The following is a 27424-nucleotide window of genomic DNA, read 5'->3' on the forward strand; positions in this document are numbered from 1 at the left end:
GTCATCTTAGGCGTTCAGATTTAGATAAGATATATGTCCATGCGATACTTGGTGGTTTCTTTATTGTTTGCTTGCATTATTGGTGTTGAGTTTTTGATGATTCAATATTATACTCTTTAGAGGTTCGAGATTCCCATAGCTTATCTATTATGTCATATAATCCAATCACAGCTACGTACATATTATTATTTCTTTGAATGGGTATCATTCCTCGATTTTCCTCCAAAATGGCATTAGAGAGTATAAGTACACCAAGACACCGTTCAGTTAGAGTACAGAAAAGAATGAGACCCAGGATAAATTACGTCGTGATTCTCTCCAACCGCCCATTAGCCCCAACCTGGAGACCAAACCGTTCGCGCAAAAACGTGGCCGTTTGGTCAGACGGTGCAAAACTATTTGGTCGCCGTACGGGAGAAGGGCGGTATCGCCATTGGTCCCGAATAACATCGAACAGCCCCATGCGCACTATCACGGCTTCACCCGAGGAATACTCATCTAAGGCATGTTGGTGGTTTGTGTGCCCTCCTCCGTTCTCTTCTGGGTCGGCTAGTAAACGGTTTCGTTCGAGCTCTTCCTCGCTAGGAGGCTGGGAGGCCTGCTCCCTAGTCTCGTTATCATCGTTGGTTGACTGCGCTCCGGACTCGGTTTCGCGGTTTAGGAGACCTCGCTCCTCATGATCGTGGTCCTGCGCTTGTGTGGTTGCGGCTGTAGCTGTAGTAGTGGTGGCAGCTGTAGTGGTATCCCTCGACTCGGCTACTTTTACCCGCTCTACTATAAGGCCAAGCATGACGAAATTAAGGAACATGACGAGCAAGTCGAGAAAAAAGAGTCGCGTAAGCGGCACGGGGGCCTTTTGGCCGATAAAGTCGATGAGGATTCCGCCATGTAAGTAGCCGCGCGTTGTTTCGTCGGCCTCGGGCTGAGCGAAGAAATTGTGAATGATCATGCAAAAAAGATTACTTGCGAGGATGGCTCCGATGAAGGGCTGGTTCCGCGTTGGGTCGAAGGGAGGTGCTTTGGGGGTAAAGAAGATCAGTTGTGCAATGGCCCGGATCGCGAAAAGTACTATTGAGCAACTAATAATAAGGTCAGCCTGCTCTGTGTCTGGGGGGCGGGCCGACTAGGATCCAAGGCAATAAGTGTACTCACTCCATGTAGTAGAGCGCCGATAATTCACAGTAGATAATGATGTCGAGATCGCGGAGTAGACGGTCGATAAACGCGAGTTTCGCAGCAGTCTGAAGCTTCTTCCTCAAGCGCTCGTCCTGGAGCGTAGGAGAAGCCTCCGTGATACTGCCATGTTGGATGCCGGACACGTCAGCGATGTATTCCGCATCTCGAAAGACATCCGGTGTTGTCATAGAGGGTCATCCGGACATTGATGACATATATGATATGATAGGAGAAACCGAGGCCAGGCGCTGCGATTCAACAGCCAGACAGACTGTAGATGCGGTCACTACGGTCTAAGAACTGTGTGATTCAGGATCGGGGAGAAGTGAGGAGTGTGGAGATTAGACTGAGGGGGTAGTCGATGGTGGCCGCAACCCCGGGATGAGGAGACGCCGGACTCGGAAATATCTCGGTCCGATCATCAGCCACCTTGTAACTATATCGCTCTATTACTGGGGATTTCATCGACAACGGTAAATTCATTGTCTTTCTATCTGATATTTGCACTTTCTGTTAAGATGATACCGCTAATCCACAAGAATTGTCTGAGAAGTGCTAGCGTAATGCTGGAAAAAGCTCTTGAAGAGCCGAATGCTGTGGGCCACATCATAGGTTCCGCCAGTCTCCCGGATACTATGCATGCTTAGCTGGGGGTTTCCTAGATCCAGTGTCCGAGCACCAAGAGCAGCTGAGAGCATAGGTCCAATGGTGCTTCCACAGCTGGAGTCATTGCGAACAACGAATAGCTGCAGGGGAACACCCTCGCCGCCATTCTCCGCAGCCTTGCGCGCAACTTCCTGGAGAAGAACAATACCGGGGGAGTTTGTGGCATAGCGCGCATTGGCGTTGATTTTAATCACTGGTCCCTTGTTGATCTCCGGTCGGTGATCATTTTCGTACTTGGCCGACCAGTTGGGGTGAACTCCGTGGGCCATGTCAGCTGAGAGGAGGAACGAGGTCGATAGGGTTTGTTCGTAGGCAGTGGATGCATCGGCATCCCCCGCTCCAGATGGCAGGACAGACAACCGGCGGATAATGCCGGGGAGCATACTAGAATCCGCACCTTGTGCGGTGGTGCTTCCAATCTCTTCATGGTCAAACAAAGCAATAAGACGAATAGTCGACTCATCATCCAGGGCTGATTCATCAGCCACAGACTCAATCAAGCCTGCAGTAGCACAGTATGAGCTGTTCAGGTTGTCCAACCGCGGAGAGAAAATGAACTCCTCCAACAATCCGCCAAGGCAGGACTTTTGCGTATCAAACAAGATCATCTCAAAATCAAGTACATTGTCCGCGTTCACGCCTGCCTCAGCCGCAATCAACTCTACGATGTGCGGGTGATGTCGCTCCGTGATGGCCTTTAGCGGAGAGAACTCCCCGTTCTCACCCTCTGCAGTGGTGCTCTTTTCAGCATCACCACTGGTGGCACTGTTGGACTGACCGGTACGGTTGAGTTCGGCTGCAATCATGCCTGCAATGGGAAACAGTTGGGTCTCCTTGTTAAAGGAGAAAGTTTCCTGGCGCTCCAGATGGATGGCTAGCGTTGGGATACGGAGGACTGATAACATTAGATAGGGCAGGTCGGATAGATAAGCGGGGTGAACATACTTGGGCGGTCAATTTTGATCAGTTTTTGAACAATAGAACCATCGTCAGTCCGAACCATCGCGCGGCCTGCGACACCAAGATCACGATCAAACCCTAGAAATATCAGTTAGCAGTTGGGGACTGAAGTTCCGCGATTCGCGCTTACATGTATGCCAGATACCACCGCCGTAGGTCTCGACGCCGACTTGGATATAGCCTTCACCACGTTTGTTGCTAACTGGCTTGATCCTCAACACAGGGGAGTCTGTGTGAGCTCCAATCATGGCAATAGCATTTCCAGGCTGAGATAATTAGTAAAACCATCGGGTTGTTAGCTTCTTTAGACATACCTTCCATTTCTTACCAACCGCAAAAGCTACGATGGTTGAGCTATTGCGGGTCAAGTAATACTTCCCACCGGGACGGCAAGTGGACGCCCATGAATCCTTCTCCTGTCGATACAGTTAGTAAATTGAACATTACAGAAATGAGATACCCCGCTGTTACCTTTATTTCCTGAAATCCCGCGTTTGCAAGGAGGCTTTTGGCGGAATTTACGGCATGGAAAGCTAGACTCCACGTTAGATAACCGGATGTTTTGGTGTCGGGAGGCGGGAGACATTACGAGTGGGGGAAGCATTGACAAAGGACAGAAAGTCCAGAGCCGGTTGCTTGAGGTTCTTGGTCAAGTTTGAAGTCATCGCTGAGTACCTTGGGATGCCAGAAGCTGTGAGGGCAGTGAGCTCAATGCGAGGAGAAAGTGGAGTCGAAGCCTCGGGAACAGAAGCTCGCGTAGCCTTCCATACGGTAGATCAGGCGGTGCTTGGCGGTCAGTCGCCAGCCCTCACTCCTTCCACTACCATACAGGATCCAAGCAATGGTTACGGGCGTCTGACAACAAGGGTTATCCATGCAGGAGGGTACCCAAGGACCCGGTTCTGTCAACAAGACAACGATTCTATTATGCCTATTCGAGCGGTCGCTAATCCACCTAGTTCATCATGTGACTACCATCTACTCCGTCGTTATAGATCAACTTGCAGAAAAGTCAGTAGGCAGCTGGTTAAGAGCTTGCTGATAATGATAAATTCTGATCACTACGTGCTTTTCTATCGATAATTTTCTGCTAGCTCTTGATGTGCCGTTAATGTGCTCGCCAAGTGTCATTTCTACCACTCCCGCGGCATTATATATTATGGCTCATGAATCCAAGCTTGAATCAAGATCACCGTTCTATACTAATTAACATTCATAAAATTTATTTTGCCGATGGATTTGTGTTATCCAGCGGTGTTATCCAGCGGTGTTATGCTGCCAATGGTGGAATTTACAATCTGCACGCAGCCCTGCGCCAGCCGTGTTATTTCTCTAGCCTGCCTTGACTAAGTAAGTATCGAGCATGTGCTTTGAAACCTGACTTATCAAATGAACATCCCCGAGCCTCGTTTACTTACCCCGCTCAGCCTCCCCTTTGTCAGGACATCAGAGTCCAATAGAATGGATCATAACGCGAAGCAAACAGTTTGACGTGACCGCATGACTGTATCTGTCGAGGCGGAGGGCCGGCCTATTCCATGTTCCAAATGACAGTATATTGTCTAGCTATAATTCTGATTCTATATAATAGTGAAGAACGTCTTCAACGCTTTGCTTTTAATCGCTTACAATTCTGCCATCCAGTACAATCCTACTAACAAGAAACCTGGTAACCAAGGCTCAAAGTATGTCTATCATAATCATCACGATACTGCTCTAGCTAAAGGTACTATACAGCCAATTTCCTACCTTCTTCTACAATGTGCTACAACATGATATCGTTTACCTGCGGCCACACTGTCAGGTCGCAGTCACTTACCTGCCCATGTGACACTCAGAAAGCCGACATGAACTCCAGCTTCATATGCAAAGATGGTTGCACAGGGTCGTGAATCCAGGTGTTGTTAAATGAAGGTACATGATTGTCAAAATATTTATCTGGAACATCGAGGGTCGATGATGATGGGAGTCTGAATAAGGCCTGAAGCTTGATATATTGCTGACATATGCGGAGGAGATATCGATCTCTACTGAGGATAGTATAAACATTTTGGCATACACAGTATATTCGGTAGGAAGAAAATGAAGTATTGTGCCATAGCTACATAGTTATTAGCCTTCCTGCTATCAACCCATTCCCTATTTTAGTAGGTGGTGGGTAGCAGGGAAAATACAGCACAACACATTTGTGGCTGAGGCTTAGATATAAGAAGTAAGCTAATAGACGGCTTAATCGACAAGTATGGAAGCAGTTGCTGACTCTTAACGCTTTATCTAGCGGAAGCAGCCACCTATATACTGACACCCAGGCTGGTCTGATCATCGTGACATGGTTTCCTCTGGTTCAAACACGCCTGCCCTGACACGTACTATTCCAACGTAAAAAGCCTTCTAGGAGCGGTGAGCTCAACCATGGCCTGTTGAATGTCAAGGAGATATTCAAAGGCGAAGTAATTGTAGTGGGAATGCAACTAGTGAAGCTGGCAGTTGAGCGCAGGAAGCTGCAAATACCTCGGTATTGCGAGGTATTGCGAGGTAGGATGTGAAGAGGAAATTAATGATCTTATTGAAGATTTCAATAGATTTTCACTAGCATAATCGTGGCACGACAAGATAGTACGTTGGGCGTTGGCGCCTAGATTGGGACATTGGAGAAATTTGGTAGATAGGCGGCAAACTATACGAGACATTGACCAAGGCAGCAAAGTACGTACGGAGTACTATCTTGCCAAGTACGAACTACTCATAGTGAATTACTTAGTGATTTAACGCGCCCCAGCCTCGCGAAGATCAAATCTTCGATTAAACGCCGGTCGCCGGTCGGAAAGCCGAGAACGAGACAGGACGAAACGTGGGACAAGAAGATCATCTTCAATCGAAAACGCGGAGAATTTGGAGCCACAGCTTTGGGCTTCCAAGTCGCAAGTGCAGCAGCTCGTTCTCAGCCAGAGAAGGGGCATTCGTGGTCCGAGCGTCTTCGCGTTCCAGGGCGCGTGGAATGCGAGGAAGTCGCGAAACCGATCACGAACCCGCAGGAAGAAGGGAGAGCAACACCAAAACAACAACAATCCCCTCGTCGAACGCGCTGACCCAATCACCTGGCGGGCGCTTCGCGTCAATAAACCTGGAACACCGTGTCTGACTCAACACGAGCCGGTGGCCGTGTGATATCATTGAGTCACAGGATTATTGAATGGTTCTGATCGACTGTCCCGTTCTTCAGACCAAGTGCCGGGCCCCATCAACGAAGTGAATGTTGTTGTGTTGATCGGGAGACGTTATCGATACTGGCCTGAGGAATCAACGCATACAAGCAACTCAGGAGCAGAACAGCCCCAGGCTACAGACAGGGACCTGCGGACGTTGTTTGTTCAAAAAGTAGTCTTGGTTCAATTCTGATTTGGCGTCTCTTGTTTATAAATAAATACTCCATTGAAGAGGGCGTTCACAAAGAGAGAGGCCAAACAATCAACACACAGTCCAGCCCCCCTGTATACGAAAGAGGACTAGCGCTCCCGACGCGTGACCGAATCAAGGGAAGTCCCCTTCCAACGGTGGTGGCCGTCACCCCGACAGAAAGAGAGGAGGGCAAGAGAACTTGCATCTCCATCATCCTCACCAGACCCGTGGGCAGGTCTCTCTCTAATGACCTCCGCGTCCCGACCGACTCGCTCCGTTTCTTCCTGCGTCTGGTGAGAGAACTATCGCCCTCAGCATCCTTATCGCCCAGTTTACTACTCCGTCGCTCTCTCAACCCGCTCCCGCCTGGATTCCAACCACTTCATTCGATTATTGTCCGGAGCGGAGCTGAACGACCCAACTGCTGCATTCGCCAACTGCACGACCAACTCACGTGTGATTGAATGACAACGACCCTCTATTTGTTCTCCATCCTTACAGCTGGCCGGAAAGGCCTTCATTGGCGTTTGATTTGCTCATTGCCGCCCGCCAGCTTGCGGTCCGACATTTGAGACCTGTCGCATTTGCTCGCTCGACTTCGACCGATCTTTGCGTTCGACCGCCATTTGACGCACCTTCTCTGAGCCCTTTCCTCGCCCACTCCTCCGGCACCATGTCAGATAGCAATAGAGAGCCGGGTAATCCCACAACTCGCGGCGTTGGGAGGGGTGCAAGACCAGCAGCAACACATATTGTATCACCCCCGGGTTCAAGAACGCCCCCAAGCATGCCAGCGAAAACTACCCTTTTCTTCCCCGAACCGACGGGCGCACAACACACCAGCCGACATAGCTCCGGCGCAATTGATCCAAATGCGTTGACGAAAGCGCTGAGAGATTTTGAAGATGCCGGGCGCTCCCGTGAAAGGACGCCGGGCGCTAGCCCTAGTCGAAAACGACAGAGGGTCTATGGCGACCGGTGAGTAAAGACGTATTGTCTTGATTTGTTACACTTAGTCCAGAATGATTGTCGCTAACTCCCATCCCACCTTCAAGATTCATACCAAATCGGGAAGGTCAAGACCTTCAAGCTACCTACAGTCTACTTCACGAGGACGGCTGTCCGTCAACACCATCCAAGACCAAAAAGCGAACTCCTCACTCCGAACTCCATTTCCAAAAGAGTATGATTCATGACCCTGGTCGCTTTTTCGGCGCACCATGCTAACATCCTTCTAGCGGAAGAAGCAAACAGAATGTACTCGAGGGTCCTGCGCAGCGAGCTATTCGGAAATTCAGTTCCTCAAGCCGATCTGGATTCAATATCTCCTGACCCTGTTCGCGGGTTTGCGTCTGGGATCAACGATAAAACTCGCGCTCATACCCCACCTTCACATGTTATATCTTCTCTTCCACCCGCCAGTATCACCCCCTCCACCCCTCATAAAAATATGTTCAACTACGCCTCACCACGAGCCGGATCAGCCCACCCCACACCGTCTAAGACACCGCGCAGCCAACATGGCCCCAATCTCAATGTTTGCTCAGAACTCTACAGCTTGTCCCCCATTCGATATGACAGCCAAAGGATACTTGAAACCCCGCGCAAACAACCGCGATATGTGAACAAAGTACCGTACAAAGTCCTCGACGCGCCAGATTTACAGGACGATTTCTACTTGAATCTGGTTGATTGGGGGAGCAGTAACGTTTTGGGTGTCGGCTTAGGAAACTCGGTCTACATGTGGAATTCACAATCGGGCCGGGTGACAAAGCTCTGTGAGCTTAAGGACGACACAGTGACCAGTGTCAGCTGGATCCAAAGGGTAACTTTGCTTTTTACCCCTAGATAACTCGAAATCTTGCGCTAATAGTAGTCAAATAGGGTACTCATCTTGCTATTGGCACGGGGAAGGGTCTCGTACAAATTTGGGATGCCGAGCGCTGTCGCCGTCTACGTACCATGATTGGACATACTAATCGAGTAGGCGCACTTGCTTGGAATGATCATATCCTCACCTCTGGCTCTCGAGATCGCCATATATATCATCGCGACGTCCGGTCTCCAGATCAGTATCTTCGTCGGCTTTCCGGTCATAAGCAGGAGGTGTGTGGGCTCAGGTGGAACACAGAAGATGGCCAACTAGCATCGGGTGGCAACGACAATAAGCTCATGGTTTGGGACAAATTGAACGAGACGCCTCTCTACCGTTTCTCTGACCATACTGCTGCCGTGAAGGCTATCGCATGGTCTCCCCATCAACACCATATCCTGGCATCCGGAGGAGGTACAGCCGATCGAACTATTAAGTTTTGGAACACATCAACAGGATCTCTGATCAAGGAAGTCGACACTGGTAGCCAAGTCTGTAACCTGGCATGGTCGAGGAATTCTGATGAAATCATCAGTACCCACGGTTATAGCCAGAACCAGATTGTCATCTGGAAATATCCTCGGATGGAACAAATTGTGTCGTTAACGGGCCATACATTCCGAGTGCTTTATCTGGCCATGAGTCCCGACGGCCAAACAGTGGTTACTGGTGCCGGTGATGAGACCCTACGATTCTGGAAGATATTCAATAGACGACCTGGAAGGGATAATGGCCGTGAAGGTAGCAGATTGGCGGAATGGGGTACTATTCGGTAGCCACTTGACAGTTCCGGTGCTACGGCACTGTTGACGGCTTCCCATTGGAATTCTACATCATGCATTAGACGCGGCGTTCGGCTTTGGCGTTGGTGTTTCCTTTTACAACATTGGGTGGACGCCCAAGAACGGCCTGGGGTTGGCATTACGGGGTCTAAATCGGCATCTGTGGCATCTTTGTGGGCTTCAGCATTTTTCACAGGCGGCTTCTTAGGTGGTTTGTTTTCTCTGCGACTTTGATATCATCGGATCTTCATCTCATGTACCGTTTGCTTTGCACTTTTCAGCATTACGCAGCATTACTCGGGGTTTCCACTCGCGAGCCACCCACCTCCATGTCCTGCTGTTTTTGATTTCTTTTCCTTTTATGTCTCGACATATCAGACATAAGTCTAACATGGAAATCCCTTTCCAATCCTCCTCCTTTCCCATCTCCAACCATGGGACTGGACCTAAGCGACGGCGCTGATGGTGTTGCTCAGGATGGACAGAGCTAGGCGTTGCTCATTATTTCACGGCCCCCGTCTGGTTTGGTATTGTTGTTGCTTTGCTGTTTTACATTTGTTTTTTCTTTCCATTCTCCAGCTGCTTCTTTACGCTTCCTTTGTCGCAGCATTGATGATGAAATGACATGCAAAACTCGATGCCCATTGTTTGCGTTTTCTTTTCCTTTTGACTTATAGCTACACTTCCGAGATGACGGGATTGCATTGCATTACTAGGATGGATCGGTTAATCACATTATGTTCGAAATTGTATTTGCAAGCTAGGTAGTACTGTAGTACCTTTGACGGTTTGGATATCTGTAACAAACCATTTTGTTGGGTATGATTTCGTAGAGAGCCACTATTTTATATATTATAACCAGCCCTAACTTTGATCGCTTGCGCGTGTTGCCTTAGATGGGAAAATGAAAGTGTCAATGGTACATAATGAATATCTTCTCGACGCTATTTCAGTTGTTACAAAGTAAAAATTAGGAGAGGAAAATCTATATAACTAGGCGTGCTGGTTCAATTGTCAAGAGAGTCTTGACTCGCTCCAGGAAAGTGCGGGCCCTCTTCTCCTCGCCCACGGGAACGGTCAAGCTGAAAACATTGAGAGCCTGCTGGGGCTCAAAAGACTCAGTCTCGACGACCTGAGGTGCGCGCTTCTTTGTGCTAGCTCCGCTGAGGAAGTCGATGAGGTCTTCCTTCACTGACTGGGTGGGTCGTGCCTCGGTGGGTTCGTCAAGGGCGTTGAGCTCGGGGATGTATTCGCCGCGGGTAGACTTGATGGGCTCTGCACCAAGGATTTCATCAAAGATCTCGCTGGAAGATTGCTTAGCGTTTGGTGAACGGGGTAAATCATCGTTAGCCAGGTCCGTAGCCCGGGCGAGGAAAGTAGAGAGTGGAACTGTCACGCCAAGGGACTTCTGGAGCTTCCTCTGGACGTGGAGGACAGTTGACAGGGAGATTGAGACGGCAACTGATATTGTGGGAGGTGCCTTTGCGACTGGTTTCTCGGCTGCAGGTTCTGGGACTGCTGGTGCCGGTGGAGGAGCGATCTTGATGTTGCTTAGATCGAGGTGGCCGAGCTTCTCGATCCGGGATGCTTGAGAGACGGGATAGTCTGATGCGACGAGGCCAAGATATGCGAGGACATCTCCCTTAAGGAGGCGGCCTTTGGGGCCTGAAGCGGGGATCTTGGATACTTCGGAGTCGGGGATGCCCTTTTCGTGGAGCAGCTGGGTGACAGATGGATAGAGCGGGTAGGCGGGGTTCTGGGTTTGAGGAGCGGAGGTGGAAGCAAGGCCTAAAAATGAATAAAAGCAACGTATTAGCATCATATGACGGTAATTGGGGAGAGTCGATGAATAACGCAATCCAATGTCGTCTATTCCGTCGGGTTTTCCGTCGCTCAAGCTTCGAGGGGGACTACTCACGTCGCGAGGTGCGGGCGATGACACGGGGCTGGCACTTAGCCAGGACGCCCGGGATGTGGCGAACGGTGTAGTTGGAAGCCATTGCTGTATCACGGAATGGCTGTCGTCTGCTACCTAGGGCGCAGTCCGTTTTCCGGTTCTGAGGAAGAGCTCGTCGAGATCGGCGGGTGAGGCAGACGAGGTCGAGGATTCGCGAAGATCCCGACAACAATCACCCACGACGATTAAGAGTCAGGGTCGACGATGGGACGTGCGATTAGCGATTCACGATTGAAATGCTTTGCGCCGGCCGTCAAGCTAAGACGTTGAGGTTGTTGAGACGTCCCGATTTGATCTCACCGGCGGGCCGGGACGGGAACATTTTTCTACCGGAACAATCCCGATTCAACCGTCGCAACGGGAAAGTCGTTGAGCTTCCCTCAGGTTGGGTTTCTTTTTCGTTTTCAGGTCAGTTCTGATCCTTACAACTGAGCAGCTGTCAAGATGAGAATTCAAGGTAGGGTATATGTCCTGCTGTGCCTTGAACCATCTTCGTCGCTGCATTGGCGTTCGTGAATCGCTCGCTAATCATGCAATTCATGTAGAAGCAGGATGTTTGCCAGGCAATTCGCATTCAGGGCGTTCGGACAGCCATGCCCCAAGACTTCTATGCCACCAGTTTTTTACCAATCCTGTCCGACATGGAGATATTTTTCCTCGACCGTGTCCCGAACGAAAGGGGCCACCAAGGTGAAGCAACCGCAGAAGAAAATACCATATCGTGAAACGAAACCTTCATCACAGCCTAAAAGCCCCTCTCAACCGGAAGAGACTCTGAAATTTGCCGGACGTCGGCCAATGGGCTTCGCGAAGCTAGAACGGAAGGTTGCTAAAGAAGGCGAGATCATGCTATTCAAAGCACCGTCGCATCGCAGCTACGTCCTCGGCGCCTACGGAATCGCCTTTTTCTGTTTCGCATACTCGGTGTACAATTCTAATGCTGTCTTTCGAGATCCAATTGTGACGCTGCCCATGTGGCAGCAAGGTCTGGCTGGAGGCATTTGCGTTGTGATGAGTGTTATGGGCACCGTCTTTCTGGTCAAAACCGGAAGATTGATCAAGAGTGTCAAGGCAGTCAACTCAAATGGTCAAGCATATCTGCGCTTCACAGTGCGGCGCATGATCCCGTTCCGGACACCTATGGAATTCGACGCGCTACCCCGTCAAATTGCTTTCTCACGTCGTCTGGTTGTCTCTCCTGACGCACACCGCGCAGACCGAGCACAAGCTCCAACAGGCTCGAAGAGCACTAGCCTCTTCACAGCACCTACAAAGAAGTTGAGCATGTTTCTGTATAGGATCTTTCGGGCTGTTCGACAAATCTTCACGCAGGAGGATTTCATTCTCTTGGAGATTGAAGGCCAAAAGGGCTTGTTTCGGATGGACTCAGCAGGCTATGTCTCAGAAGACTTTTTGGTCGTCGGGAACCCTGTGTCGGTGAAACGCACGAGTAACTAGGTCATTTCCCTTTTTCATGAGATCCTTTAGGGTCACCTGTATAACTACTACTCGTTTTTAAGCGCAATTGGGGATTGGCATTTATTATACCTATGTTCTGTATATATAAACTCTGCTTATGAAATAGCATACTTTACGGCATCACTGGTAACCTTTATGACTTTCAAACCATTCTAGAGGACATATCTTAGCCCATATATCCGGCTGCTCATTCAATATCAGGGACTCGGCGCGCACAGTCCGAAATTTGACAGATTGGTTTATAGACATGATTATTTTATATCCTACTCAAGTACGAAAACATGCGCCTATTGCGTGAATAGTAGCCATTATACATGAGTAGAAACTGGTCGGCGCTTTATAGATCGTGAAACTCACGTGATGGCTACGCGTGGAGCGGTCCTCCACGCGATGGGCGCGGACCCCCTCAACAACACCACTCCGCATCACCGCCTTGCGTTTTCCCTCGAAGACTTCACGCCAGCGCCGTCGTGCTCTAAAAGTCGCAGCGAAGTGCGACTTCGTAGTGGCAAGATGGGGAAGCTAATTCGTCTGGAACTTTACAGTACGTTGATTCCAGTTCCGGCACAGTCACGACCGCGACAGCTAACAAGTTGCACGCAGATTTCAAGTCCTACAAGGGCCACCATGTGTTGCTCTTTGGTGATGCCTATTTTACCTCGATTGTCGGACCCAACGGTTCTGGAAAGTCCAACTCGTACGTCCAATGAATTTACATGATGCGGTTTGTTGTATTTGCGCTGACATGTCTTAGGATGGATGCGATTTCATTTGTGCTAGGGATTAAATCTTCACACTTACGATCGACGAACTTGCGCGATCTTATTTACCGAGGCCGTGTCCTGCGCACATCTAAAGTCGATGCCGATGGAAACGCCGTGGATGGAGAGACCAACGGGGTCGAACCCACACAGGACGAAAATGACGTGGAACAACCCCAGGACGCTAGCGGAACGTACGATCCGAGGACCGCCTGGGTCATGGCCGTCTATGAAGATGACGCGGGCGAGGAACAACAGTGGCGGCGATCCATTACTAGCCAGGGAGTAAGCGAGTACCGAATCAACAACCGTGTGGTGACTGCGCAACAGTACAACGAGGCGTTGGAGGCGGAGAATATCCTCATCAGAGCTCGCAACTTCCTAGTGTTTCAGGGTGACGTGGAAGCTATTGCCTCTCAGTCTCCGAAGGATCTTACCCGCTTGATCGAGCAGATTTCTGGGAGTTTGGAGTACAAGGCGGAGTATGAGCGGCTCAAGGCGGAAGCTGAGGAATCTGCCGAACAACAAACGGTCCAGCTTAATCGTCGCCGTGCCATAAATTCAGAGATCAAACAGTATCAGGAGCAGAAGCGTGAAGCCGAGAATTACGCGAGAAAGGCAGAGGAACGCGACCAGGCCATCATTACCCATATCCTGTGGAAACTTTTCCATTTCCAGCGCATGATTGACGATTCGAGTGCCGAGATTCAAAAGTATCAGGATGAATTGAAGGAATATCGCCGAGGCGTGGAGAAATATGAACGAAATGTCGAAGAGGCAAAGAAGTCCCACGCCAGAGTCGGCCGCGACGTGGCTTCGGCCGAAAAGAACATCGTGAAAAAGGAGAGGGAGATTGAAGAGTCAACCAATGCCCTTGTTCCAATTGATGAGAAGGTCGACATTACGAAGAAGAAGGCAGAGAGGTTCAATTCTCGCATTGCTGAAATCGGCAAAGAACGTGAAACACAACAAGCTAGCTTTAAACAACTGCAAAAGGACCTCAAGGTAGTTGAGAAAGCTCAGTCTCAGTGGGAGGCTGATTGGCAAAAGACCCTGAGCAAACAGGGTGGTCAGCTCAGCCAAGCCGATCAGCAAGAATACAATAAGCTTAAGGAAGAAGTTAATAAACGGTCCTCTGCTGAGCAACTGAAACTTGACAATCTCAAGCGCCAGAAAAAGACCGACGTGGAAGCATACAACAGCCTGAAGAGCAAATTCGAGAGTACTCAATGGCAACTTCAGGCGCTGGAGACCGATACGAAATCTTTGGACGAACGCAAGGCGACTGCTAATGAGACCGTCAAAACAACCTCGAAAGATATTGAGAAAAAGAAGAAGGAACTCAATGCCATCACGTCAGAGCGGCTACGCGTTTCGCAGATGCGAACGGAGTATGAAGAGAAACTTCAAGTTGTTTTGAAGAAACTCCTTGAAGCAGACGATGGCAAAAAGCAGACGGAGAGAGAAATTCGAGCGAAGGAGTTGATCTCAACCCTGAAGCGTATATTTCCGGGTGTCAAAGGCCGTGTTAGCGACCTTTGTAAGCCCAAACAGAAGAAATACGCTGACGCCGTGAGCACTGTTTTGGGCCGTCATTTCGATGCTATCGTTGTAGACAACGAGAAGACTGCCAAGGAGTGCATCCAGCATCTTCGCGACCAGAGAGCGGGCCAAGCTACATTCATTCCCTTGGAGACCATTCAAGTTAAAGCTCTGAATTCCAACTTGAAGGGCATGCACCGCGCCATGCGGCCTGCAATCGAGACAGTTGACTACGATGATTCCGTGGCAAGGGCCATTACTTACGCTTGCGGTAACGCCATCGTGTGCGACGACCTCGCAACCGCCAAGTTCCTATGTTACGAGAGACACGTGGACGCAAAGGCCGTCACGCTGGACGGGACTGTGATCCACAAGGGAGGTTTGATGACCGGTGGCCGCGGCCCGCAGCAAAACTCCAAACGTTGGGAAGACTCGGAGGTGGAAAACCTCTTCAAGCTGAAAGACAAGATCATGGCAGATCTAACAAACCTACCCAAGGGTCACCGTAGGGGAACTGAAGAGGAGACATTACAGGGTGAATTGGTTGGTTTGGAGCAACGACTTGCCTATGCCCGTGATGAACTTAAAGCCCTTGAACGCAACCTGAAGGACAAGCGTACCGAGCTGGATTTCGTCAAGCGACAGCTTGAGGACCTTCGGCCCAAGTACACGGAGAAGAAGGAGTCACTGGATGAGCTTGACGAGGCTATTGCGACCTCCCAAGATTCTGTCAGCAGCGTCGAGGATGAGATCTACCGAAAATTCTGCAAACGTCTTGGGTACAGCGATATTCGCGAGTATGAAGTACAGCAAGGGTCTTTGCATGAAGAGGCTGCGCAGAAGAAACTCGAGTTCACAACGCAGAAGAGTAGAATCGAGAACCAACTCAGCTTCGAGCAACAACGACTGCAAGCTACTACTGATCGCATTAACAGTCTGCAGACCCAACACAAGCGGGATGCAGATCTGATCGAGGAGCTCGAGGCCGAACAGGAGAATCTGCGCAACAAACTCGACGAGCTTAATGCCGAACTCGAGCTTCTCCGCGAGAAACTCGAGGAGGAGAAAGAGAGGTACGGTGATTCTGCTGAGAGTCTTGCACAGCATCGGAGAGAGCTCCAGAAGCGTAGCAGAGACGTGGAATCTGCGCTGAAATCTATCAATGGCTTTGAGACAGAGATTCAACGCAACTCATCCAGCCGATATGCTCTTCTCCGACGTTGCAAGCTTGAGGATATTGATGTTCCATTGACTGAGGACTCGAACCCGCTTGATCAGCTTCCTATCGACGAGCTTGTCCAGGGAGCTGACTCAGACGCGATGGACATTGATGAAGACACACAAGCAAATGGCGACTTCACTGTGCAGGACTACGGCATTGAGGTGGAATTTGATTCTCTCGGCGATACTCTTAAGGAGGTAAGTACCCCCGACTTCTCTGGGTGGCTGGACTCTAACAGATTAGGATTCCGACGAGAAACTTGAAGAAGAACTGCTTGACAAAGTCCGAAGTCTCAATAGCGAACTCGACAAGATGACGCCGAATGCACGGGCGATGGAGCGCCTTGAGAGCGTAGAAAACAAACTCCGAGGCACAGAAAAGGACTTTGAACAAGCGCGGAAGCACGCCAGAAAATCCAAGGATGATTTCGAAGAGATGATGCGCCGACGCTCGGAGCTCTTCAATAAAGCCTTCTCCCACATTTCCGAGCAGATCGGGCCTATCTATAGGGAGTTGACCCGTAGCCAAAATTACCCCTTGGGAGGACAAGCGTACGTTTCCCCCGCTCAGCCATGGAGCCAAAACCTAATTTGAACAGTTATTTGGATATCGAGGACTCCGACGAGCCGTACCTAGACGGCATCAAATACCATGCGATGCCCCCGCTGAAACGGTTCCGAGACATGGAGCACCTCTCGGGTGGCGAAAAGACCATGGCCGCTTTGGCTCTTCTGTTTGCCATCCATTCGTACCAACCCTCGCCTTTCTTCGTCCTGGACGAAGTTGATGCAGCGCTCGACAATACCAATGTCGCTCGTATCGCGAACTACATCCATGACCATGCGGCGCCTGGGATGCAGTTCATTGTGATCAGCTTGAAGAACGGATTGTTCCAGAACAGCGAGGCCCTGGTCGGAGTTTACAGGGACCAGTCAGAGAACAGCAGTAAATCACTGACGCTTGATGTAAGTCTCCTCCCACATCGTTTGGTGCGATAAGAACATGCTAACTGGTTTTATAGCTACGCAAGTACATCTAGACTAGAAGTGGTGTTCCCCCATACTTCCTAATGATATGTAGATTAGTTGTTTCAATCAGAGCCCTCATGATTCATTGACACTTTGACATATGTTCCTTGCAAAATGTAAACCGTAAAGCGAAGCCGGCATTGTTGCACTAAGGATCTGGGGGGCCCGGTAATCCACGGGGTTCCCGACGTCGCAATCACGCCCGACTTCTCTTTCTGTTCACCTGCACGACTGCGGTTCGCCCAGCTAAGGTACGGCCTGCCGATCGCCCCCTCGGTCTTCCTCCGCGTTCCCCCCGTCGGCGTTGTCAACAAATGAAAACCGCCGATGCTTGAGACAAGAAATTCCATGAGCTTGTCTATCAGTCTCCACTTCGGTTTCATCCCCAAGTGAGCATCCCCGTTATCGAATTCCCTCATCTTGCCTCATTATGTAACGGCAGTGCTTCCCCGCGATCTTGGTGGACCGCACACGCGATATGATGTGGTTACCCCCAGATAACCACCGTTGCGACTTAAGGCTGCCTATTTCATGGCAGCTGCCCCTGCCCTCTGCTTCATTCAATTGACATATCAAATCATACCGCCACCCAGAAAGACACACCCTCCACCATGAAGGACATACCAGCGGACGATGACGTGCAATTGGCCGCCCTTGGGCATAGACCCGAGCTGAAGCGGAATTTCTCCATGCTGTAAGTGTCAAAATTCATCTGGACTACATTGTTTTTGCAACAAGAATCGAGTTGCTAATGAGTGTTTGCCATGAAGGTCAATGTTAGGGCTTGCCTTTGCCATTCTGAATGTATGTTGTCCAAGTGATGGAGCTCAGGATGGGAAAGGGGGTTGCATTGCGGACGAATTGCTCATTCCTTGCAGTCATGGACCGCTCTATCATCCAGTTTAAACCTCAGTCTTGGGTCTGGCGGTTGTGCCAGTGTTGTATGGGGTAAGATCTACTCGTTGATATCCCAGCAACCCCTGGTCTACAAAAGTTTCAGTTACTCATTGCTTCCTACTAGGCTTGGTTACAGCTGGTATTTGCAATATTTCCATTGCCGCGTCGCTTGCAGAGTTCCTCTCTGCTTATCCTACGTGAGTTCATAGTCCGATTGCGGCAGTAAATCGCATCTAATATTCGAATAGCGCCGGTGGACAGTACCATTGGGTTGCAGGTTAGTTATCGCCCCTAGCAAATTCATGCTTTGAAATTATCTTACTGATACGCTGCGAATATTATAGCTAGTTTGTCTCCCCGAGAATTATTGCAAAAATGCGCACCCGCTAAACAATCATCATAGTCTCATGGCACCGATGGATGCCAATCCTATCGTGGATTACAGGCTGGGCGAATGTTTCAGGCTGGGTAAGTATAGGCAGTTCAATTAGGCCAAATAATGTTGCTAATAAGTTCAGCTGGCTTTAACTGCCACTGGTGGATTGCTAGGAAGCACCCTCATTATGGGAATCGTATCCCTAGTTTACCCGGTATGATACTAGTTGCTCTGCTTAAGACTTATACCAATTACTGACTCCGTACGCTAGCTATTTGAGTTCCAAAAATGGCACCAGTTCCTCATATATATCGGGATCAACGTTATTGCATTCGTCATCAATGCCTTTATGGGCTCCATCCTCCCGCATGTCACCAAAGGTGCCTGTATGTCGCCTGCTATCCTTCCTTCAGTGCTGTTTTCAGGAGCTGACATGCCTAGTCATCTGGTCTCTCAGTGGATTTGTGATAATCTCTATCACGATTCTTTCATGCGCATCGCCAAACTACCATACTGGGGAATTCGTGTTTTCCCAGTTCATCAACCAAACAGGCTGTACGTGTTACCCTATGTCCTTTGAACATTGAAAGCGGAGCTCATACAATTTAGGGCCTGATGGTATTGCTTGGCTACTTGGGGTAAGACTGCTCACCTTTGAAGCTGAGGATCACTATTAATTCGTTCAAGCTGCTGCAAGGTGGTCTCGGTCTCACTGGATTTGTAAGTTACCCACATTTTATTTTGGCAACTTGGACTAACGGCTACTGAAGGATGGTGTCGCCCACATGATTGAAGGTATGCAATGGAAGGACAACGTCTTCACGGGATTATATTAATCAGTGTTAGAAATCCCGAACCCCTCTGTGGTCGGACCTAGGATCATGATTGGATGCGTTGGCATCGGTATTTTCACCGGGTTGATCTTCCTCATCGTCTTGCTTTTCGTTGCAGGAGACATCAATCGGGTCATTGAGTCTGCCGCAACACCTCTCCTGCAGATCTTCCATGATGCGACGGGAAGCAACGCAGGATCGATCTGTCTTCTCATGTTGGTTCTCACTTATCCTTCTCATAATCATGCCGTTTAATGCTCATGTATACTTTTAGGTTTCCACTCGTTTGCCTTCTTTTTGCGGCCACCGCCATTATGACTACAAGCAGCCGTATGAACTATGCATTTGCGAGAGATGGCGGGCTTCCTGCCTCACCCTTCTTCAGCAAAGTCCACCAAAAACTTGGTGTCCCTCTCAATGGTCTGTTTCTGACATTCTTCTGTGTTGTCATATTCGGATGCATTTTCCTTGGCTCCGAAAGGTAAGTTCCAACTTGTCATAGTGTTGTTCCGATGGCATTTAACATTATCGCAGTGCATTCAACGCCATTATTTCTTCATCAGTGGTCATGCTCGATATTTCATATGCTATCCCAATTGCGGTAAACTGCGTCCGTGGCAGACGGATGCTCCCTGAGAGAGCGTTCGTTCTGCCGCACACTCTCGGCTGGATCGTGAACATGGTAAGTTCAACTAACCTGTAATTTCTCTGGAAATGACTGACACTTGTTACAGATCGCCCTTGCGTACATAGCGCTGACTACTGTGCTTTTCATGTTTCCTCCGGAGCTGCCAGTGACGGGCAGCAATATGAGTAAGCCCCCCGTGAAAGCAATATTGGTTATTGACATTGCAGACACTGATTCTTTATACAGACTACTGCGTCGCTGCATTCGGTATCATCGTCGTTGTATCGACCGTCCAATGGATCGTTGATGGCCGAAAGAACTTTAGCGGGCCACGTGTGGATACAGAAGTATTGGCCGCGGTTGGCGGTGCCCCGAGTATTGACGAAGGTGCTGCCGAGCATCGGGAGAATAAATAAACTACACTGCCGAATCATGTAGAATATTCTATATACTCTATACGCAGGACTCTACCGGTTGTTCTAAAGTTGCATTGGCAGGGCCTTGCAGTGGCGCGCATGATAGAATAGATGTACACATACTTTCTGTCTTTAAGCATTCTTATTCCCCGTAGGCAACTAGGCTACCTAAAGCACTGTATTTCATACCTTCGAACAAGCCACAAGGCCATTGAGGCGAACCCCTAGAAGCTTGGTGCTTCACCTATTTCATTCTCGTCCTCCATAAAACCGGACACGTCGACCAAGGGAGTCTACATAGCACTGGTAACCTCCTCATCACGTCACTGGGCGAGAGGTTCGTAATTATTATAGTAGAACCGCTTGTCAATGGGCTCTGCATCACGCGCCTCGAGAGGCTCGTAATTGTTATAGTAAAACCGCTTGTCAATGGGCTCTGCATCACGCGCGGTAAGAGGCTCATAATTGTTATAGTAGAACCGCTTCTCGATCGAGTCCATATCACGACGCTCAAGAGGCTCGTAATGGTCATAGTAAAACCGCCTGTCGATCGAGTTCATGTTCATGTTCATATCACGTCGCTCAAGAGGGAAGTAGTGGTCATAGTAGAACCTCTTTTCGGGAGCATTAACACCAGCCTCAACCTCAACTCGGGACTCCGATTCCACATTGCGTCTCTCGAGGGGATCGTAGTGATGATAGTAGAATCGCTTGTTGTGGGCTTCCATGTCCATATGGGTAGTGGCAGGGCCCCACTCCTCAGACTGCATCTGCTTGAGACCGTTGATGTCCATGATAGTCGATGGCTTAGGCCGCGCATTCTTGTTATCAATGGGTGCGCCCAATGTAACGGCGGAGGCCGCGAGGAAGGCGAGAACGCAAGAGAGATGCATCTTGAAGGACTGCTGATGGAGGGGCCGGGAGATGATGAGATGAGACAGAAAAGAAGCTGATGGAGATGATAATGACTCTGCTTTATAGACCTCGTTTTGTTGTTTTTGTTCACATGCGTATAGTTCAGGTCGAATGGACAGACCGTGTGTTTGTGCAACGAAAGCAATCGTGCTACTTCGACTTATGGTGTGCGACGGGCCTCACTCTGATCTAATCCGCACGGGTGCGACCCTCCTGGGCAGATGAAATAGAGAAGTGTATTGCATGATGTACTTGCAGCCTTCACCTGGGACTGCCACTTTCAGCCATTTTCATCATCCTCATCAGCTTCAAACTGCACACAACGACGACAACACCATCAACTGGACATCGTCTCGAGACAAAATATTTCTCACAGGATTCTGGCGGCCAACTCCACGAAAGCACAAATTCCAAGCTGTCAAAAACCGAGACTGACGACGACGAAATCGACTCTGAAGGGCTGATTTCAGCCAGAAAGAAGACAGGAAAATCGGCTGTCTCGATTCCCTGGATCTGCTTTACAACCGCGAACCTTGTCATATTGAGCATCACTGTTTCCCTGATCCTAAGCGTACAAAGCACTCAGGCTCACGAGAAAAACGCCATTCTCAGACCGGTATAATGGTGGTGTAAGTTGTCATTAAATCTCTACTTGAGTTCATGACAAGCGCCTGTCCTCGACGATATAGAGATCCCAAGCTATACGACGACTCTGAACGGGACACTCTTCGCCCTGCCAGAGATCTCAATTGCCCGCGAGGAACCAGGACCCGAGAATGACGCAGTTTGGGCGGAGTTTGAAAAGGTCTTGACGCATGTTGTGACGCGTGACGATATCATCAAGCTGGGCAAAGATCCAGATACGGTGTCACGGTTTGATGATGAGTATTGGGGGCTGGGGGACGACGCATACATGGTCCAGCTTGACGTGATGCATGTAAGTTGCCTTTTTGTTGAAGAAGTAACTTGAACTGACTGATACAATCAGCAAATCCACTGTCTGAACATGCTACGCAAAGCAGCATTTGAGGATTACCCAGGGTACGAGCCTGAGCTGGACACCAAGGACAAAATGTGGTGGATCCATCTTGGCCACTGCACCGACATCCTGCTACAGAATCTGCAATGCAATGCGAATACAGAGGCCCTGACCCTGGCTTGGGTGGAGGGCCGCCATCCCCCCTGGCCAGACTTCAGTGTGAACCGCAAATGCCGCAACTTCCAGGCATTACTTGACTGGCAGCATGACAATGCCGTTGACGTGGAAAAATTCGATAATATGCCGCTTCCCAAGGATGCTTTTGTGTGGCCGTCAGCCTGGAAGAAGCAGGGCTCGGAATTGGGTGTGGTGTTAGGGCAGCATCACCTGCAGGAAGGAAACGGTGAGTTGCGAGAAGGGTCAATCCATACGCATTTCAAGAACCGTAGGACGTTAGTATAGAAAGAATGAACGGCACATTGTGCTTTTTTCTCCTGTTGGCTAACCTGATGGTACGCGTACTTTGTTTAACACGCGGATGTCACCTTGTCGACCGCCATGCTGACCGGCATCTGTATACGGGAAAAGGAGTACTTAGGCGGCAATTTCTCCTGGCCTAACCTTCGATTTTCTGTGCATCTGTTACTTTGCTTCATCCAATTTCACAATGTCGACACACGAGATGTCCGAAGTCCCATTCCTCTCAGAGAGGCACGCCGGCTCATTTGATCAGGGCTCACCGGAGCCCCAGGACGACGACCCAGGGTCGGGAATACCAGACCCCATACGCCGTCGTCTTGCCATTACATTGATCGTGATCTTGCTGGCATTCGAAATAGGCGGCCAACTGATCCCGGGCCCCATGGTGCGCGTGATCGAGAGCATCTCCTGCGATCGTTACTGGCGAGTACATGGCCTCAGCAGCCATATACCAGAGCACCTGTGCAACATCCCAACAGTGCAGACGGAAGTTGCAACAGTAAAAGGGTATTCTGATTTGCTCGAGGGTCTGCTGTGTCTGTTCCCCACTGTCCCCTACCCCTTATTCTCAGACGAACCCGTCGTACTAACTTTGATCTTGGTTACAGCCACCATCTGCGCCATCCCGTACGGGCTGGTGGCAGATCGATACGGCCGAAGACAAGCAATCCGCCTCACTGTTCCTGGTTTCCTGCTCAATGCAGCGATCACGAACTCGGTCCTGTGGTTCTCAGACACATTCCCGCTCGAGGGTATCTGGCTCGCCTCGTTTAGCTGGATCATAGGCGGCGGACCATCAGTAGCACTGGTCGTCATCTGGACAATGCTGGCGGATCTCACGACAGACTCCAAGCGTGCAATGCTGTTTTTCCGTGTTGGACTCGCGAGTCAGATTGCTGGGTTCATTGCCAGCGCGATGAGCTCGGGACTCATGGCGCTCAATCCTTGGATCCCGCTGCTGGTCGGGTGTGCGACTGTCACGGTTGGTTTGGGCTGTGCTCTCTCGTTGCCAGAGACCATGAATCTGGCCGTGAAGACTCAGAATGCAACTGCTTACAGGGACCAGCCAGTCGATCCTGAGCCGGTCAAGTCGTCTCTAAGATATGCTCGTCTCGTGAGAAAGATTGAACGCGTCATCCATCCGTATCGCTTCATCTTCAGCTCTCGTCTGCTGCTGCTCCTGTTCTCTTTCGCTGTATTTCAAGTTGCACACGGATCAGCTGCATTCTTGACGCAGTACATCTCTACGCGATTCAACTGGACGCTCGCGCGTGCTCAGTTGCTCTCTTCCCTCCATGCGGCGGCTACTATTCCGGTCTTCGTCTTCTTGCTGCCGTACCTCTCGACGAAGGTTCAAAAGCGTATGTCTCTATTATGGAGGGACCTCTACATAGCCCGATTCAGTATCATTTCACTCGTTGTCGGATCACTCGGTGTTGGTATATCACCGTATATATTTGTATTGATCCCAAGCCTATGCTTTCATGCTTTAGGTGCAGGATTCGCAATAGCCATGCGATCTCTCGCAACGGCCTTGGTCAACCGTGAGGAAACGGCGAGACTGTATGCAGCAATTGAGATATTGCAGTCAATCGGTACCGTACTGGGAAGCTTATGTTTTACAAACGCGTTCAAGTCGGCGCTGCTCATAAGCGGGATCGGGGCTGGGCTGGTATAGATATTAAGTAGTCTTCTGTTTGCCTTTGTGGGTGTTGCGCTTTTGATTCTGAGGGTTTAGCTACCCACCTAACTATCTACCTGCTGGCATAGCTTACAGGAGGCTTAAAACTAGGGGGAAATAAATGATTGATACCCTACTCTCCAACCATTCTAGCCAGAACATCTGCTAGTCTCTCCTCAGGCAGTGACAGCAGTTTATTTGCCCCCTCTTCATATCTCATATAATCACCTCCATACCCTTCAATGCAGGTTACATACCGCATTAGCATCGGAATGGCACCATAGTTCCTTTTAGAGAGTTTCTCGAACGCCAATCTTTTTTCCCCCTCTGCATCTTAGAAGATCGCATTCCATAGCTTTTTGGTGAGACCCTCCAGAGCAGTGAGGGCGTCCTTTTGCGAGACATTGAACGATTCAATAAACAGGTACCTGTTTGCGGTTTCTTCGGGAATCAGTAGCGCGTTCTTAACCGCGAGAGCCACAGTGCTAAGAGTTGTCGCAGACCAGCAGTGCGTCCCGTCGTCTAGAATTAAGGCGTTCTTTGTGCCAACGTCGAAGCCGAGATAGTGGAAGATAGCCCTAACTCGCCCGCCCCGATCAGCACGACCATTTCAAACATTCCAGGCAGTAAAAGTAAAATAAAGCAAAGTAAAGTAAATCAAATGAACACACATTTCAAAAACCGGCCCCGTCACAAATGCCGTCCATTTCAGGCCTGCATCCTCCTTGCTTTGCAAATACTGCACTATACCCCTCTTCGTCTTGCAAACGAACTCAGGCAGTGGCTCCGCAGCGCGCTGGTTCCGGGTATCGTGTCCAAACTCCGATGGGAAGAAGAGCTTTACACCGGCTTTGACTGCTGCGTCGATGATGGTCCTCTGCTGGCCTACAGCTTGTGTGGCTATTGCACTGATCACTATATCTTGCCCGGTTAGGATGGAGACGAGTTGGGTCTCGGCATTATCGTAGGTGTTGCTGGGGATGCAGTAAATTGGGATATGAGGTAGGAAGTTAGCACCGGTATCGCAACTGGACGAGTGTTGGCGTGTTACAACTGAGATTTGGAAGTTAGGGTTAGCGTCGAGGGATGTTACCATATGGCGTCCGAGATGGCCGCCGGCGCCAATAATGGTGACTTTTGTGGGGGTTGGCGAGGACATTGTCGGCTGGTATAGGCTGAGATTGCCAGCAATACATTTCACCTTCCAAATTGAATATCTAGGTACAGATGTCATTATCTGGGGCAATGTGGGCTTTATCTAGCATCGGCATGTTTTTGCGCTACCCTATGTACGAAGTAGATAGTCTTGTTTATTGTAAGCCGACCCGCACCTCGTACTACGCGGTATAAACAAACCGAGTTCCTTTTCGTTATGAAAAAAAAAAGGATATTCTATCCGAGTGCTACCAGCAACCACATGGTGTCATGCCACACTACAGAGTGGCGGTTGTACAGTTCGAGGGATTATTACGTCATGCGTCCCAACAATCAGCGGAGCTCTCCCCAGCTCTTCTTCCGCCTCAACCTTTGCTTCCATCAACGTTGCAGTCGCACTTGCATCCTCCAGCCCTGCGCTGATACTCGGATCGTCTCTCGCTAACGCACATGGACATGCCAGCTTCATAGCCCGTCGCTGAACAACCAAGCTTCCCCTCGTACGCCGTCGCGCAAGCTCACCCACCTCAACGCCAAGCTTTCTCCTCATCAACAGATAAGATCTGCGGTGTCATTGTGAGCTTGTACCATGCTCACGTCCGCTTTTCTCAGAAATCTGCTGCCCTGGGGCGAACGGGTCGTCTTCACCATACCCCCGGTTGAAGCGGTTGAAATCGACACAGCGCACGAAAAGGCCGCGCGAGCCCTAAAGCACTTGCTTAAGCTCAACCACGCCAACAATGCGATCCTCTGGAACGAGCGCAGATTCCATAACCACGCCCCGCATTCGCTGTCCTCGTATTTCCTGCTGGGCGCTGACGCGGATAACTTGAATCGCTTGTATGAGTGTGAGCTGAAGCCGCTGGATGGGTGGACCGACTCGCCGGGCGAGATCAGTACGTACGATTGGAGGGATTATTTGGGGAAGAGGGAGTAAGCTACCTCGCTATACCGTTCGATATTCTGTGTCACCACGGAGGTGGCTAATGAAATCTGTTAGATATCAACGAGCGTATGTCGACTTTTTCGAAGACGAGCTTGTCAGTCATGGCTACGACTGGAAAAAGGTGGTCGCCAACTACCTATTCGAAGGAAAGGAGCCTCTCTTCAACGCCTTAGCGTGTGACCGTGCGTAAACACCAGCTACACCTTCAGGCAACCGATATACTGACATTTGAAACAGTCGGCCACCCCCTCATCCACCTTGCCTACGCCTTCGAAGTGTCTAGTCGCGAAGTCGCCCTGGAAGCCCTCTCCCTCGCATCAGTCTGCTACGGTCCAACCCACAAATACCTTGATGATCCATCTTACTCCCAAGCCGAAGCCTCCTACTACTCGCATTCCCCCTTCGAGATCCTCACCAAAGTCCGTACGGACAAACGTCTAACAAACCTCTTCACAACACCTGGCGACCACAACACAGAAGTCGTCTTCCGCGAGGCCGAAGCAACAATTCTCAACCACTGGAACGCATGGAAAATCCCCACAGGAAGCGACGCAATAAGGTGCTTTCGAGAAAGCCAAGAGCTCGCCGTCGCTCTATTAACAGCAACTCTAAACCCCGCCACCCCAGACCAGAAATACGACTTCTTCTTCGTCCACGTCCTCACAGCCAGCCATGCCGTTCGCGTTCTCCTTCCATTAATACCAGCGAAATTCCAAATACCTCTCGTGCGTCAATGGTGGCTCCTGACGCTGGCTATATACATCGGCCAGCTAAGACCGGAAATCCGCCTCGATACTATCCGGAAACAGGACACCTCCAACAAGGGCTGGGCCTATGTCAAGGATAAGGCGCTCCATGGCGAACACTCCACAGAGACGCATTATATCAAGGCCCTCCGTGTCTTTAGGGATATGGCAAAGATGTGGGGTGATCCCGAAGGGTACTATTTGAAGGCGGCTGTTAAGTTTGCGGATGGGTTTACGGGATGGGGTGGGTTTGTATAATTTTTATGATGTTTCTTGTTTTGTATTCCTATATGGCTGCTTATATCCCCTTTTGGCTAAAACTAAAAGTAATTTGTGCTGTGGTTCTCATTTCTCATTTCTCATTTCGCACGTCTCATTTCTCATTTGGACATCGGGAGTCAGCTAGGTATTGTTGAGCTTGACGTTATATAGTGGTATGGACCTACAACAAAGGGATACCTCAAAATTTATCATGAGTTACCTCATACTTAGGGATATAAAAACCAAGTATACTCCGTATAGACAAC

At 49.8% G+C, this 27424-nt stretch overlaps 12 protein-coding genes across 12 annotated transcripts; 7 read left to right on the forward strand and 5 right to left on the reverse strand.

Moving 5' to 3' along the window:
- Positions 1-301: 301 nt before the first annotated feature.
- On the reverse strand, positions 302-1364 carry ASPSYDRAFT_29318 (DSC4 family protein; the record flags this gene model as incomplete). The annotated part of the gene is made up of 2 exons (XM_040844630.1): positions 302-1079; positions 1153-1364. 2 exons carry the CDS (start codon positions 1362-1364, stop codon positions 302-304), a joined length of 990 nt encoding a protein of 329 aa, XP_040704599.1.
- A 339-nt stretch (positions 1365-1703) lies between these two features.
- On the reverse strand, positions 1704-3467 carry ASPSYDRAFT_87371 (M18 family aminopeptidase; the record flags this gene model as incomplete). The annotated part of the gene is made up of 6 exons (XM_040851829.1): positions 1704-2737; positions 2788-2880; positions 2933-3068; positions 3117-3218; positions 3274-3335; positions 3392-3467. 6 exons carry the CDS (start codon positions 3465-3467, stop codon positions 1704-1706), a joined length of 1503 nt encoding a protein of 500 aa, XP_040704600.1.
- A 3407-nt stretch (positions 3468-6874) lies between these two features.
- ASPSYDRAFT_146300 (WD40 repeat domain-containing protein) lies at positions 6875-8850 on the forward strand (the record flags this gene model as incomplete). The annotated part of the gene is made up of 4 exons (XM_040841609.1): positions 6875-7179; positions 7257-7384; positions 7440-8026; positions 8086-8850. The coding sequence occupies 4 exons, from the start codon at positions 6875-6877 to the stop codon at positions 8848-8850; spliced, it is 1785 nt and encodes a 594-aa protein (XP_040704601.1).
- Positions 8851-9841: 991 nt separating this feature from the next.
- pdx1 (putative pyruvate dehydrogenase complex component Pdx1) lies at positions 9842-10856 on the reverse strand (the record flags this gene model as incomplete). Its single annotated transcript, XM_040844631.1, has 2 exons — positions 9842-10644; positions 10775-10856. The coding sequence occupies 2 exons, from the start codon at positions 10854-10856 to the stop codon at positions 9842-9844; spliced, it is 885 nt and encodes a 294-aa protein (XP_040704602.1).
- A 350-nt stretch (positions 10857-11206) lies between these two features.
- On the forward strand, positions 11207-12458 carry ASPSYDRAFT_42580 (uncharacterized protein). The gene has a single exon (XM_040846481.1). It carries the CDS (start codon positions 11366-11368, stop codon positions 12269-12271), a length of 906 nt encoding a protein of 301 aa, XP_040704603.1. The 5' UTR covers positions 11207-11365; the 3' UTR covers positions 12272-12458.
- Positions 12459-12718: 260 nt separating this feature from the next.
- ASPSYDRAFT_42581 (cohesin subunit SMC1) lies at positions 12719-16936 on the forward strand. The gene is made up of 6 exons (XM_040846482.1): positions 12719-12836; positions 12896-12989; positions 13047-16014; positions 16061-16368; positions 16416-16782; positions 16839-16936. The coding sequence occupies exons 1-6, from the start codon at positions 12806-12808 to the stop codon at positions 16854-16856; spliced, it is 3786 nt and encodes a 1261-aa protein (XP_040704604.1). The 5' UTR covers positions 12719-12805; the 3' UTR covers positions 16857-16936.
- A 308-nt stretch (positions 16937-17244) lies between these two features.
- On the forward strand, positions 17245-20126 carry ASPSYDRAFT_42582 (GABA permease GabA). The gene is made up of 17 exons (XM_040846483.1): positions 17245-17539; positions 17616-17649; positions 17724-17793; positions 17867-17939; positions 17991-18019; positions 18146-18210; positions 18261-18332; positions 18390-18504; positions 18560-18673; positions 18728-18756; positions 18806-18838; positions 18889-18913; positions 18965-19166; positions 19226-19432; positions 19486-19633; positions 19686-19764; positions 19826-20126. Exons 1-17 carry the CDS (start codon positions 17457-17459, stop codon positions 19993-19995), a joined length of 1548 nt encoding a protein of 515 aa, XP_040704605.1. The 5' UTR covers positions 17245-17456; the 3' UTR covers positions 19996-20126.
- Positions 20127-20143: 17 nt separating this feature from the next.
- Positions 20144-20567, reverse strand: ASPSYDRAFT_42583 (uncharacterized protein; the record flags this gene model as incomplete). Its single annotated transcript, XM_040846484.1, has 1 exon — positions 20144-20567. One exon carries the CDS (start codon positions 20565-20567, stop codon positions 20319-20321), a length of 249 nt encoding a protein of 82 aa, XP_040704606.1. The 3' UTR covers positions 20144-20318.
- A 964-nt stretch (positions 20568-21531) lies between these two features.
- On the forward strand, positions 21532-22351 carry ASPSYDRAFT_66696 (oxidase ustYa family protein; the record flags this gene model as incomplete). The annotated part of the gene is made up of 3 exons (XM_040850366.1): positions 21532-21539; positions 21610-21847; positions 21899-22351. The coding sequence occupies 3 exons, from the start codon at positions 21532-21534 to the stop codon at positions 22349-22351; spliced, it is 699 nt and encodes a 232-aa protein (XP_040704607.1).
- A 205-nt stretch (positions 22352-22556) lies between these two features.
- On the forward strand, positions 22557-24353 carry ASPSYDRAFT_1172042 (uncharacterized protein; the record flags this gene model as incomplete). Its single annotated transcript, XM_040840261.1, has 2 exons — positions 22557-22905; positions 22978-24353. The coding sequence occupies 2 exons, from the start codon at positions 22557-22559 to the stop codon at positions 24045-24047; spliced, it is 1419 nt and encodes a 472-aa protein (XP_040704608.1). The 3' UTR covers positions 24048-24353.
- ASPSYDRAFT_42584 (isoflavone reductase family protein) lies at positions 24060-25410 on the reverse strand. The gene is made up of 2 exons (XM_040846485.1): positions 24722-25410; positions 24060-24628 (listed from the first exon to the last, which is right to left on the reverse strand). Exons 1-2 carry the CDS (start codon positions 25207-25209, stop codon positions 24385-24387), a joined length of 732 nt encoding a protein of 243 aa, XP_040704609.1. The 5' UTR covers positions 25210-25410; the 3' UTR covers positions 24060-24384.
- Positions 25411-25572: 162 nt separating this feature from the next.
- ASPSYDRAFT_42585 (questin oxidase family protein) lies at positions 25573-27392 on the forward strand. The gene is made up of 3 exons (XM_040846486.1): positions 25573-26138; positions 26206-26333; positions 26389-27392. The coding sequence occupies exons 1-3, from the start codon at positions 25795-25797 to the stop codon at positions 27153-27155; spliced, it is 1239 nt and encodes a 412-aa protein (XP_040704610.1). The 5' UTR covers positions 25573-25794; the 3' UTR covers positions 27156-27392.
- The last annotated feature ends 32 nt before the right edge of the window (positions 27393-27424 follow it).

Source organism: Aspergillus sydowii, assembly GCF_001890705.1.
Source record: "Aspergillus sydowii CBS 593.65 unplaced genomic scaffold ASPSYscaffold_3, whole genome shotgun sequence".
In the NCBI taxonomy this organism is placed as follows: domain Eukaryota; kingdom Fungi; phylum Ascomycota; class Eurotiomycetes; order Eurotiales; family Aspergillaceae; genus Aspergillus; species Aspergillus sydowii.

Excerpts from the sequence above, each read along its gene's own strand:
- ASPSYDRAFT_42581 (XM_040846482.1), top strand. The coding sequence starts at position 12,806 with ATGGGGAAGCTAATTCGTCTGGAACTTTACA. Across the intron at positions 12,837-12,895 it reads AATTCGTCTGGAACTTTACA|ATTTCAAGTCCTACAAGGGC; the intron begins GTACGTTGATTC and ends AGTTGCACGCAG. Across the intron at positions 12,990-13,046 it reads GGTTCTGGAAAGTCCAACTC|GATGGATGCGATTTCATTTG; the intron begins GTACGTCCAATG and ends GACATGTCTTAG.
- ASPSYDRAFT_42585 (XM_040846486.1), top strand. The coding sequence starts at position 25,795 with ATGCTCACGTCCGCTTTTCTCAGAAATCTGCTGCCCTGGGGCGAACGG. Across the intron at positions 26,139-26,205 it reads GATTATTTGGGGAAGAGGGA|ATATCAACGAGCGTATGTCG; the intron begins GTAAGCTACCTC and ends GAAATCTGTTAG. Across the intron at positions 26,334-26,388 it reads CAACGCCTTAGCGTGTGACC|TCGGCCACCCCCTCATCCAC; the intron begins GTGCGTAAACAC and ends CATTTGAAACAG.
- ASPSYDRAFT_42582 (XM_040846483.1), top strand. The coding sequence starts at position 17,457 with ATGAAGGACATACCAGCGGACGATGACGTGCAATTGGCCGCCCTTGGG. Across the intron at positions 17,540-17,615 it reads AAGCGGAATTTCTCCATGCT|GTCAATGTTAGGGCTTGCCT; the intron begins GTAAGTGTCAAA and ends TTTGCCATGAAG. Across the intron at positions 18,020-18,145 it reads ACAGTACCATTGGGTTGCAG|TCTCATGGCACCGATGGATG; the intron begins GTTAGTTATCGC and ends CAATCATCATAG.
- ASPSYDRAFT_42580 (XM_040846481.1), top strand. The coding sequence starts at position 11,366 with ATGTTTGCCAGGCAATTCGCATTCAGGGCGTTCGGACAGCCATGCCCC.
- ASPSYDRAFT_42584 (XM_040846485.1), bottom strand. The coding sequence starts at position 25,209 with ATGTCCTCGCCAACCCCCACAAAAGTCACCATTATTGGCGCCGGCGGC. Across the intron at positions 24,629-24,721 it reads ACGGGGCCGGTTTTTGAAAT|GGCTATCTTCCACTATCTCG; the intron begins GTGTGTTCATTT and ends CGGGCGAGTTAG.